Below are 12,163 nucleotides of genomic sequence, written 5' to 3'. Positions count from 1 at the left end.
CTGATATCCTGCCCTGGCACAAAGCCCTTCATGCTACCTGTGCTCCCACAGTGCTCCTGGGCTGCTCAGAAACCTTTAATATCCTCTCTTCCAAAATCACCTGGCCAGGTGGTGTTTGTCTCCTACAATTGCTCAGTCTTGTTCTCCTCCTTAAAGCTTTGCTCTTTCACTCCTCAGCGACACTCCCCCAAATCCTTTGCTCTCAACAAGGACAGATGCCCTGTTTTGTCTTCGTGGGAGGACACAGAGATTCATGATGCCTGAGGATGAGCCAATATTCCTTCTCTGCTGTTTGGTTCAGATGAGAACCTCCTCAGAGCACTCCTGGGAGAGGGCAGCTGGCAGGTCCTGCAGGGAATGAGGTGCTGGTTGAGGTGAGCAGCAGGGATAACTCCAGGTGGTGCTGCCTGCTGTCCTGCTGACATGGACCACCCTTTAGAAGTGTCCATGGGGGGTTCCCAGTGTCCTCCTGGCACAGGACCACCCTTTAGAAGTGTCCAGGAGGGCTCCCAGTGTCCAGCTTGCACAGGATCACCCTTTAGAAGTGTCCATGAGGGGCTTTCAGTGTCCAGCTGGCACAGGACCACCCTTTAGAAGTGTCCAGGAGGGTTTCCCAGTGCCCAGCTGGCACAGGACCACCCTTTAGAAGTGTCCAAGAGGGCTCCCAGTGTCCTGCTGGCATTGTCTCTGCTGGTGGCACATGGCTGGTCTGTTCCAGGTGAGATGTCCCCTCCTTCCACACCTCCCATGGGCTCAGGGTGACCTTGGGGGCTGCTCTGCCTTCAGCCAAGCCTTTCTCACGCCGTTCTCTCCCCGTTCTCAGTTCCCTGCTGGCCACAGGAATGTCACAAGGACTGGGAGTGTGGGACACTGGAACCAGCAACAGGGACAATCCTGGGCTCAGGCACAGCCCAGTTCTGGCTTGGTGGACTTGCTCGAGGAAGGAGAGGTTCATCAGAGCGTTGTGAGGCTTTGCCATCCCAAGCTGCAGTAACTAATGGATTTTCCTCCCTAATGAGCATGGATAATGAGCATTCTGCAGCTTCTATTGGATTTGTAAGTAAACGAGAGCACAGCTTCGCTCCTGTCACTTCATTAACATTGATCTGATTGCATTACAGAAGGTAATGGATGTGAGGCTGAGACTGATGCAATATTGAGGAATGGCCACTGGTCTTTACCCTGACTCTGGGCTCCTCGTTTGTGGTTTGCTTTCCCAGCTCTGTCAGCACTCTATGGGCTGAGCTCTGTGTCCTTTCACATTGAAACACCTGGGACAGGGCTGGGCTGAGGACCAGCAGAGCCTTGTGCCTATTGCTTGGAACGCCTATTGCTTGGAACACCTATTGTCAACACTTGTTATTTGTTCTTTGAGACAAAGACCTTTGGACAGGCTTCAATAATAAAATTAAGCACATTTCATCACCTGCCAGGAGCTCAGCAGGTGAGGAATTTTCTCAGGAAACATGAGAAACAGATCAATTTTGTACCGACAGACATTTTCAGGCCTGTGAGAAGGAAGGCTATGGATCTGCCTGTGGAAAGGTCCATGACTGACATGACATTTTCAAGGAGCAGGAGTCACCAAGTGAGCTGATGACAAACCGAGCTGGAGAGCAATGCCAGCTCTGTCATGCCTGTGGGGACACCACCTGCAGTGGCATGGGACTGGAGAGCTGTTCCAGCAGGTCTGGGGAGGGAGCAGGACCCTCAGGGGTTGGGGTTACAGACACCAAGCTTCCGTGAGTGTGGGGCTGAGATGTGCATCTCAGCAAGACAGAGGCAGCAAAATGCCATGAGGTTTCCAAATTTTAATAGCGCAGAGCCAGCAAGTCACTCTCCCAAGGCTCCCTCCTGCTGAATGAAGGATCACTGGCTTTCTTTCCAAGGAAATAGATGCATGAAACTGCACACATCTTTCCTGGAGAGTAAAGAAAAAGTACAGTATTCAGAGCAGGGCAGGAGCCATGCTCCAATACTGCTCTGTACATTGAACCAATGATTCCCATAGCTTAAAGCAAGAGCTTTTGCAAACACTGAATAAAAGCACAGCAATTTCCAGAGAAAGTGCAAGAAATGGCATTAATTATACCAACGTTATTGTCTACCAAAGCTGCTTTCAATCATTTTTATATTCAATAGCATGCATCATCATGAATTGGTGATAAATATAGATGAAAAAAGGTAGTGATAATGAAAGTTATACAGGTGTAAATTAGAGCATATTTTTAAACTACTATGAAGTCACAGCTTCTTGAGATAACACAAAATTATAGGATATGTGCATATCCTAAATTGAATCCTGGAGAATTCTGTACTGTTCTTATGCTGGTTGGTTATCTCTTGGGCAATGCTGTCTGGGAAAGCAACAAACCTCTGTTTCCATAGCTTCCTACTCCAAACCTCATTCTGAGCCCCAGGGAGGCAGCGTGGGGACAGGACAAGCCATTGTGTGCTGGACACATTCGAGCCATGGTCACTTACTATTTGGGGAGCAGCTATGGAGGCACTGTAACCTCAGGTCCCCAGCCTCAGCCCTCTCCTCCTCAGTCCTGGAAAAGAGAATATACAAGTAGCACCTTGAACAGAAACAAAGGCTGCTCCCAAATGTACAGAAATGGAAGGGTCAAAACCAATAAGTGTCCAACATACCTGGGCTCCTCCATCTATAGCCAGGCCCACCTTGGAGATCCAAATGGGCTCAGGAAGGACTTGGTTCCCTTGGCTTTGCCCCTTTTGGGGAAAGCTCATGTAAAGAGGCCATGGGGAATAGAAATGAGGGGCTCAGGGCTGCATCTCTCCAATCTCTCCCTCTTCAGGATGGATCTAAGCACTGGGGACTGACAGCACTGTACAGCACGTGTGTGTTGGAGTGGGGATGGTGCTCCTGCTGCACCACTTTAGTGCCAGTCCATGTGATTTTCCAGGAGGAGCAGCTCTGTGGATAAAGCTTCCTGTGTTGCAGAATAAAGTACAGAACAAATCCAAGGCAGGAGGTTGCACTCATCCCTGTGCCCTGATGAAAGGGGAATGGGCAGATTGGAAATATTGATGTCTGTGTGAAGAGGCACTGCCTCTGCCAATAGGAGGTACATTAGGTCAGTAACTGAAACCCTGCTCAGGTGCCTGGGTGACCGAGGAGGAAATCAGAGCAAAAGGTTGGCATGTCTTTGGAAGGCATTGATATGATCTGCACATCTGACACGAGCACAATGGAGCTGGAGGAAGCAAGCTGTGAGTATGATACATTACAGGAATGTGCAAAAGGGGAAAAAATAGCGTGTGAATGATGATTTGAAAAGTTCTGGTTCTCACAGTGTTGGGAATAGTCCTGATTTATTAGAACTGCAATAGCTTTGGTCCTGCTGTCTGTTTCAAACTGCTCCTAGCACTTAAAACTACATTTTCTGTCCCCGCAGAGACATTTTGCCTGCACTGCTATCGATAGCAGCTTGAACTCAGCTCACTCCAGAATTTCCCCAGTAGCATCTGCCTGCTTAGGTTGGTGCTGCAGATCAGAGTAAGGGCCCAGTCAGCAAGAAAAATGTTGTGAGATCAGCTGCAATGGCACAATGGCTGTTGATGGACAGCTGCAAATGCTGTGCTACGGATGGCTGAGCTGGGGGAGGCTGAATCTTCCACATTCACTTGCTAAATATGTTGTTTTAGCAGCCCATGGTGAGTGAGATTGGCTTCCCAGGGAGCACGAGGCTGGGACCAGGCTGGGGACAAGGCTGGGCTGATCTCCCCTCAGGATAACCCTGACCCCTCTCTGCTCCAGGGGGACTTGGCACCCCTGACCAGGCCTGGATGGATGTCCAAAAGCTGCTCTTGTCCTCACCAGGAGAGGGCTGCGGGTAATTCCAGTGTACCCACATCACTCCCTTTCCCTTCCTTGCCCCAGGCACTGCTGAGCTCTTCACAAGGAGCTCCCCTGGGTTTGATCTCCACCTCTCAGGTCTCTGTCCCTCAGCTCAGTGCCTTCACCCCCAGCCTGGCCTTCCCCTCATCCTCCCTGCAGCCACAGCTGTCCTTGTCCCTGGAGCTGTGTCCCTTGCCCAGGGGCTCCTCTGCCCCACCAGCACTTCTTGCTCTGCCCCCAGCACAGCAGAGGAGCAGAGAGGAAAGTTAAGTTTTCATTCTTTACCTGACAGCAAAATCCACCAGAATCATGGGAGAAGGGAAAGATTTGTTGGGGAGAGTGGCTGAAAGGGTTTTTTTAATTTATTAAAAAAAGAAGGCAAGAAACTGAGGACAAACTTGGAAAGACATTCAGTGTGAGAAGCCTGGCCTTGCCTGGGTGGGTGTGATGACAGTGCTGGTGGAGCCAGTTGGCCCCAATGAGCAGAATTCTGGTGAATGTGTCTTAATTATTACACAGCCACAGGGACAAAGCTGCTAAAACAGCAGGGGAAAGCTAAAGCTGCTAAAGCAGCAGCTACTAAACAGCTGGGCAGGGGAGAAGAGAAGGTCTGGCACCATTCCTTCAGCTGGTTGTCACAGAGATTATCAGATCCCTGTCCCTGTGGCTCATCTGGAGGATCCTCAGAGCAGGAAGGAAGGAAAGAAGGAAGGAAGGAAGCAGAAGGCTGGTGAGGTTCCTCCTCTGCTGGCTGGGGGAACCAGAGACAAGGGACTGTGCTCATGACCTCCTGGGGCAAGAGTTTCACGGCAAACAGGGCAGAAAGGGGAACTGGGAGGGATGGGAGAGACACACTTGTTATGAACTGACACCCAATTAACTGAAAAACTGAAAAGGATGAGCAAAAGTTATAGACAAGCATTCAGTTCAAAGGAAAATGAGAAAAAAGGAAGGAAAAACACTTAAAGGACAAAGACTGAAAGCTGACCTTGCAGATAATTCTGACAATTTTATAGAACACTTAAAGCATGAATAATACCTCCAAGTCTGTGTAATTGACCTGTTTTTCTTAGAGTTAGCCTGAGGGCTCTTGTACCTGTTATATCTGCAAGAGCTCTAATATCTTTTGAATTTTTGGTGTGAACTACAGTCTGTTTTGTCTGGACTTTTTGAAGTATCCCAGGCCTGGAAAGGAAATAACTGTTGTATATAACACCATGAATCTTTGATTTTTTCAGCATCTGCTTCAATGTCTTCCCAGTGATAGGAGCAGTGAGCTGACAGAGCCTTGGGGTGCAGGAGGCACAGGATCTGGATGTGCTCCTGGGAGCTCTCAAGGGACCATTTCAGCTCTCACATCTACATTTCAAGCAAATCTGCCGTTACATGTACTTACATGCAATTAAAATGAAAGTGCAATACAGTGATATATTTGAGAAAACACATGCAAGATTAGCAGCATTTTACTGTCAGTCCTTTTCATAAAGCAAATTTCTTCCCTGGGAGCAGGGGCCTGTAGAAGAATATTCAGAAAAAAAAACTTTTATCATGCAAAATGGGGCTGATGCTTTCCTTCCCTGAGTCCCAGCTGATAAATGGAGCTGTTGGGGATAATGAAAAAGCTTTAACTTTCAAAATAGACAGGAAAGTGCCTGTTGCACAGGCTGTGTCCAGCTCAGAGGTTGGGTGTGTGTGTCCAGAGGGTGCTGGGTGTGCACTGAGGCAAAGGAACAGGCAAAAAGGGGAAAGAAATGTGCAAAGGAACTGGAAGGAAGGAAGGCTGGAGGGTTTTATTCATGAGGTATGAAAAGGAACATGGAGGTGGAGGAGTAGGAGGGAATGTGAAGTGTCCCTGGGTATGTGCACAGGAAGGAAAGAGGATTTATTTTATTTTCTATTTGTGCAAAGGCAGATGGGAGCTCGGGGAAGTTGTGTGGGACTGAGGGCACCCACAGCGTGCAGCAACAGGGTGCTGCTAATGGCCACTGCCTGCAGCCCTGCAGCCAGAGCATTCCCAGGGCACAGCAGGGAAGCTGAGCACGAACATGAGAACTTTAAAAATAAAAAAAAATTTGGTATATTGCTGCTGCACAGCTTTAAATCTCCAGAATGATCCCATGGTAACACTGTCTCTGGGCTTCCTATTATGTATTCAGATACAACAATTAAAATAATGCGATATAAAAAAAGAAAGACATAATCATGAAGTTTGGGAACACCACATGCTTGAGCTGCATGTGCCAAGTGTGTGTGGAAGGGCTGGGAGGAGGTGACCGGGGAGAGAATGGTTGGGGGTGGAATTGTGTCATATGGGGAGGGCAAGAGGAGCCCAAATCAAACCCACAACACCCCTGGCAGAGAACGAGGTCACTGTCCTCTGGGCCATTAATGGATTTTGCTATTTACTGTTCCAGAAAGGGCACTAGTGGTACTTTAACAAGGTTCCTTAGCATTTTCCCCAATCTAACTCAACATACTGCTTCTTATAATTCTGCTGGGCTCTTATCTGCAATTCTCACTTCAATAACTCGTCTGGTTTCCCTCCCTGAGTGCTGCTTTACCCTGAGGCACACAGTGACCCCTTCCTCTTCACTGTATCTGGGCTTTCTTTTCTCCCACAGAGAATTTTTTAGAATTCACTGTCGTGTCCAAATGCAAAAGTAGGAAAATCATGGTTGGTTGAATATTTCTCTCTTCCTTCCAGACTGCCTGAAAGGTTGAGTGAATACTTGGACATTAGCAGAGGGATAACTGTAACAACAGAAAAACAAACAACAGGATAACCAAGGTAAACAATAATCATGGAAGCTCTTTAGTTCTCTCTCAGGAGAGCTCCTCACTCTGCTGCTGAAATGCTGATCATTCCAAACCTTCTGTGCCCTCAGAGCTTCCCAGCCAGGGAAACTGCCACACTGCTCTGGCAAACAGCAATGCATCCTGCTTATGTTTTCTGCCCCCAAAATATCCCCTGGCAATAGACTTTTGGAAAGGATTTTCTGTCCTTCTCAACTCTTCATCCTGTGCAGGTACATCACCCTGTGGAGCTCATCCCTGCCGTGTGAGCCCAGCATTTGTGTGTTCTTCCCAATCTGCAGCTTTAAACAAACCTTAAACTTTCTCACCAAAGAATGAGGGCAGCAGCTTCTTGGAGCAGCCACAGAGGACAGCGACTGGGCAGGGTGACAGAGCATCTCTGTCTGGGGACCCAGCAGGACTCAAGGCCGGCTGGGACCCTGGTGGCAGTGTGGGTGGCACTGTGTGGGTGGCACTGTGTGGGTGGCACTGTGTGTGTGTTCCTGCAGAGCAGTGCAGTGTGGATTTGCTCCAGAGCATGGCTTGTACAAAGGAACCAGAGATGCACTGCAGGCACGAGGCCATGGGAGGTGGCAGCTCCTAAGTGGCCTGGTGGTGGCTGGAAAATGCCTCAGCAGCTGTTGGGATTACTGGGAGGTGCCTGTTGCACGTGTGGGAAAGTTGTAAGTATGGATGTGAAATGGATGTCACATTTGTCACAGTCCCACAGTTTTACCTTTCCAGAGAGGGAAAATCAGCTTACATTGGCAGCACAGCTTTTTGTGACTTGGGTGCATATTGGAAGGACTTTTAGGAAGTCTAGGAAAAAGGGTGGGACATCACAAAACTTAAGAAAACCCAAATCAAGGAGGACCTTTTGTGTTTGTCTTTCACACACACCTTCTCCAGGTGTCTCAGTGACTTCACCCACATGTGCTGAGGTGGGTGAGAGCCTGGATTTCCTGAAAGCAGCAGAGTCCACAGAAACCTCCCCTGCTGGAGCAACTGACTGCACTGACCTTTCTCTGAAGTACTTGATGGCTTCCTGGTCTAGGAAGTTCTGCTCTTCTCGAAAGCCCTGCTCAAAGATTTTGCGCTTGTGTCTGAACTCAATGACAGTCTTAGTGTAAGAGTTGAGGGTGGTGACAGAAGCCGCCATGCAGCAGGTGAAGGAGCCCCACGCCAGACTGTGGAGACAGAAACCAGCAGACACAGCTGGGTTATTTGGATTATCATTCCATTTTTCTGACACACACACACACACACACACACACACACACACACACACACAGGGTGGGACCAGGCAGGGAAGCTGGAGGTGACAAACCCATTCTCATCTTACCTCACAAGGCCTGGGCTCGTGCTGAGGTGGGCAGGAGGCTGGGCTGGGGCTGGGCACAGGACAACCACGTGCTAAGGTGAACAATCTCACATCACAGCCAAAAACCTCCTGACTCCCCTCTGAAATGCCTCAGAGCCTTGCAGACAAGTGCTGAAATCCATGCTCTCCTGGAAGGAACAATGCCCCAGGGTCTTTGGGAGCAGTTCCCAGCACCCATGGGACTCTGGCTGCACAGTGCCAATGCAAGGATGAGTTCTAATCTGGTTTTCACACCGTCAGCAGACTACTGTATTCCCTTCTTTCCTGCTTCATGGCCACTTCCAGCATTCCTGGCTTGTGCCTGGTCTCTGAAAGCCTGACCAGAACGGAAGGCAAATCTCCATTTTGTGCAGAGACCCAGCCTGAGGGTCTCCTGACTGACCCCCAGTGTGAAGGCAATCTTGGCTAGCCAGGGCAGGACACCTGTGAGTACCAGCCAGGAGCACAGGTAGGCAGAGGGAGAAGGAAAGTGGAAATAAAAAAAGACTGGCCAAATTGCAAGCTGGAGCAGCAGCAAGTGCTGTCCTGGGTGTCCTGGCAGGGAGGGCCAGCTGGGAGATGCTCTGCTCCCTGCCTGGGGACAGAACCCCCTGGTTCTTCTGCCCTCCCTGCACCTCCCTGACCTCAAGTTCACATGGGGCTGGCGAGGGACTCATGGCCCTCAAGGAGTTGAGATGCTTTTTGAGCATGAAATGAGGCTGCAAAAAAAGGCCCTGAATTCCTCCTTTTGTCTGCAGAGCTTCTCTGCATTCCAGCTCCCCTTGGCTTCACGCTCAGCCCATCAGCTCTGGCCACACACAGGTCACAGTGGCTCCCTAACTAAGTTGGATTAACTTCATCATCTGTGATGGTGACACACTTTACCTGCTCCTTTTTGCACTTTTCCTGTAACAAATTGGTGTGAATTATGCAGAGCAGAAAGAATTCAGCCCCAGTAGCATTATCTTATAAATAAGCATTGTCAACACAGCCCTCAGCATGAGCTGTTTTCCCATTCTGCAAAGGACCTGCAGACAAGGAAGCAGTTTCTCATTTCAAATTAGGCAAAACTTGAAAAAGAGCACATATTCATGGACTGAAAAATCTGGGGAAAAAATGGCTCAAGTAAACAGAAATGGCTCATTTCAATGATTTCAAAATTCAGCTTATAACAAGTCCTGCAGGGATTCCCGAGGCAATGAGACGTGTGGAGGCAGCTCTTTCCTTGTCATGTTTGAACCAAACAGGTTCAAAATTGCCAGCTGCAATCAAATGAGAAGGAAATGTAGTGACCCCTGGGGTGGCAAAGTTCCCTGAGGTTTCCCAAGGCTGGCAGGGGAAGTGGGAACTCGTGCTAGGTGTGAGTGTCCAGGCACAGCATCTTCCTGGCCTGGCATGAGTGTTCCTCCCACGTGGAGAGTGTGGAAGAGCTCCAGCAGCTGCAAACATTTCCAGCTGGGCTCCTAAACAGTAGCCAGGAAGAAGCCAGCCAAAACCATGCCTCACTGTGCCTGGGGAATGGCATTTGGAGGAAAAATTCTGTTGGAAGTTTCTGAGGGTTTCTAGTTAGATAATCAGAAATGCTGAAAGGTTCAGAGAAGGAAATACACAATGAACACCCTCAGTGTGTGGAAATTGGTAAATTGTAGTAATTAGGTAATTAGGATAGATAGGGTTCACTTTTGATGGACCTTGGTTAAATGCTATTTATTTTGAGCTGTAAACAGTGGTTGTCCTGCCTCTGAGATTACACCTGCCTAGGGAAAGACCTTTTTAGCAGCAATACTGTTAATTCTCCATGCCAGCTGTGCCCCAGATGTGGAACTGTATCCATAGTGCCTCCTGTAACTGAGCTCAGGGCTGGGCTCTCAGGTTCCACCATGGCTCCAGCAGCTCAGGCTTTTTATATTTCTTATCTCTAGAGTCTGAACTTGAACATCTACTGATCCTCAGAGCTGCCTGGAGAATCCCCTGACCCACTCCTGACTCATGCCAGAGCACAGAACAACCTCCAGGCTTTGCCAGTGGCTTGGGAATGGGGTAGGACAACAGAGACATCTGAGCAGCCCTTCCTCATTTTGAGCAGAAGTATTTTTATAATTTATTTTCAACAGAGAGGAAATAGTTGTGGAAAAGTGAGTTTTCCCCTGGCACTTGGGAAGAGGATGGCAGCTCTGGAGGCTACCAAATCAAGAAGGAGCTTGGTGACTGCAGTGGCTGGAGAGGAGCTCAGCTCTGACCCCACAGTGGCTGTGAGGAGTGGAGCTGAGGTCTCACCCTGGGAATCCCCCTGCAGAGGGGAGGTTGCTCCCATATTTCCCTGCCTGTGGGTATCTCCAGAGTCCTCCACAGTGAGACCTAATCCAGGGGCAGTCCTGGTCCTTAAACCAAAGCTCACTGTGCCCTCGCTGGGTCTGGGGAGGGCTGAGGGAGAGGCTGCTCTGGGATGGGGCTGGGCTCCAGGGGTCATCTCCCATGGGACACCAGCTCCAGCTCTATGGGACACCAGCTCCAGCTCTATGGGACACAGCTCCATCTCCCATGGGACACCAGCTCCATCTCCCATGGGACACCAGCTCCAGCTCTATGGGACACAGCCCCATCTCCCATGGGACACCAGCTCCAGCTCTATGGGGCACAGCCCCATCTCTATGGGACACCAGCTCCATCTCCCATGGGACACAGCTCCATCTCTACGGGACAAAGCTCCCAGCCCCATCTCCCATGGGACATAACTTCCAGCTCCATCTCCCATGAGGTACCAGCTCTTAACTCCATTTCCCATGTCCATCTGCCACTGGACACCAGCCCCATCTTCATCTCTCATGGAACACTGGCTCCCACTCCATCTCCCATGGGATACCAGCCCCATCTCCCATGGAACACTGTGTGCCAGCCCTATCTCCCACGGGATGCAGCTCCCAGCACCTTGCTCAGAGTGTGGGTGAGCCCAGAGAGAGCTCAGGGTGTCCCCAGGGACCCTGCTGCCCACTCTGAGCCGTGGGGGCTCTTGGCTTGCACAAGATGAAGGAGAATAATCTAATGAGTGCTTATCATGCAAGGCATTTAACAACATTCCAAAGCTGGAGTATTGCAGTAAATTACAAAATAGATTACTGAAGACAAATACTCCTTATTATTTAAATATATTGAAAATTATACAATTATTGTGACAGAGTTGTTATAAATATTAATATAAATATTATAAATATGTGAATGCAATTTATTTATAAGTCCATCATCACATGCAATAAATATTCATTATTGAGACACAAAATAAGCTGTATTTTAAATATAATGAGATTTGTATTTTGTAACGTGTTGCTAAAGTGGTAGTAACTCCTCCCAGGAAACACAGTATAAAGAGAGGAGAAGGAAAGACTAATAATTCCCTGCGGTGCTGTGCATAAGAAGTATTTGTATTTATTTATTGGTGTTAGCAAGGGTTGTTGTCTTTGCTTTGAGATGGAAAGAAAATAATGTGCTATATTTAGAAATGACAAGAAGGAAGTATTTTCCCTATCCATCCAAAGAGGCTGATGCCTCTGGAGGAATGGGGATGTTGTTTGCAGGTATTTTTATTCTCCACAGCCTCCTGCTCTTGTTAAGCTTCTTACAAACTTGCAAGCAATATAACACAGTTGCTGTGTCTTGGCCAAATTAGTTTTATGTGATTTTAGAAGATGAATGGGAAAGGTAAAAAAAAAGCCATGTCCATTTTCCCAAGCCTTCTCCCCATCATCTGCAGGGAAATCTCATCATGCCAGGAGCACTGCACCTTCCTCTGCACTTGTGTTAAAATCTGCACCCTAAGGTTCAACTGAGACATTAATTAAAAAACGGGGGGGGGGGGGAAGCTGAAAGTCTCAGAAATGCCATGGCAATTATGTTCCTAAATTGAACTTTAATGAGAGTGCTCAATCTGTGTTGGTAATTGTGGGTGCTGTTTATTTACAATTGCTCTGTACCTGCTGATAGCACAGCTGCTGCTGCACAGCCACCACAAACTGCCCCCCACACCTCCAAAACTGCACAAAACCCCTGGGGAAGCTGTGCTCCTGCAAGTTTGGCAGCTGGAGGTGATCTGTGCAACCTCCCAACAGGCTGGGAGGAACAACTCAGACAGGACAGGAGATGAGCTGCTGGTG

At 48.7% G+C, this 12,163-nt stretch overlaps 1 protein-coding gene across 2 annotated transcripts in view; it reads right to left on the bottom strand.

Annotated features, from left to right (window-relative positions):
• Positions 1 to 12,163, bottom strand: part of GSG1L (GSG1 like) — a 53,567-nt gene that overhangs the window by 5,955 nt on the left and 35,449 nt on the right. For both annotated transcript variants that reach the window (XM_085074929.1, XM_085074928.1), the window contains exon 5: positions 7,675 to 7,842. In XM_085074929.1, coding sequence (XP_084931055.1) covers positions 7,675 to 7,842 — 168 coding nt within the window. The remainder of the gene's footprint in view (positions 1 to 7,674; positions 7,843 to 12,163) is intronic.

The sequence above is a fragment of the Lichenostomus cassidix genome, chromosome 14 (genome assembly GCF_008360975.1).
Source record: "Lichenostomus cassidix isolate B80296 chromosome 14, HeHo_3.0, whole genome shotgun sequence".
Classification (NCBI taxonomy): domain Eukaryota; kingdom Metazoa; phylum Chordata; class Aves; order Passeriformes; family Meliphagidae; genus Lichenostomus; species Lichenostomus cassidix.
The sequence above is the reverse complement of the archived record's forward strand: the minus strand, read 5'-3'. Positions and strand labels throughout refer to the sequence as shown.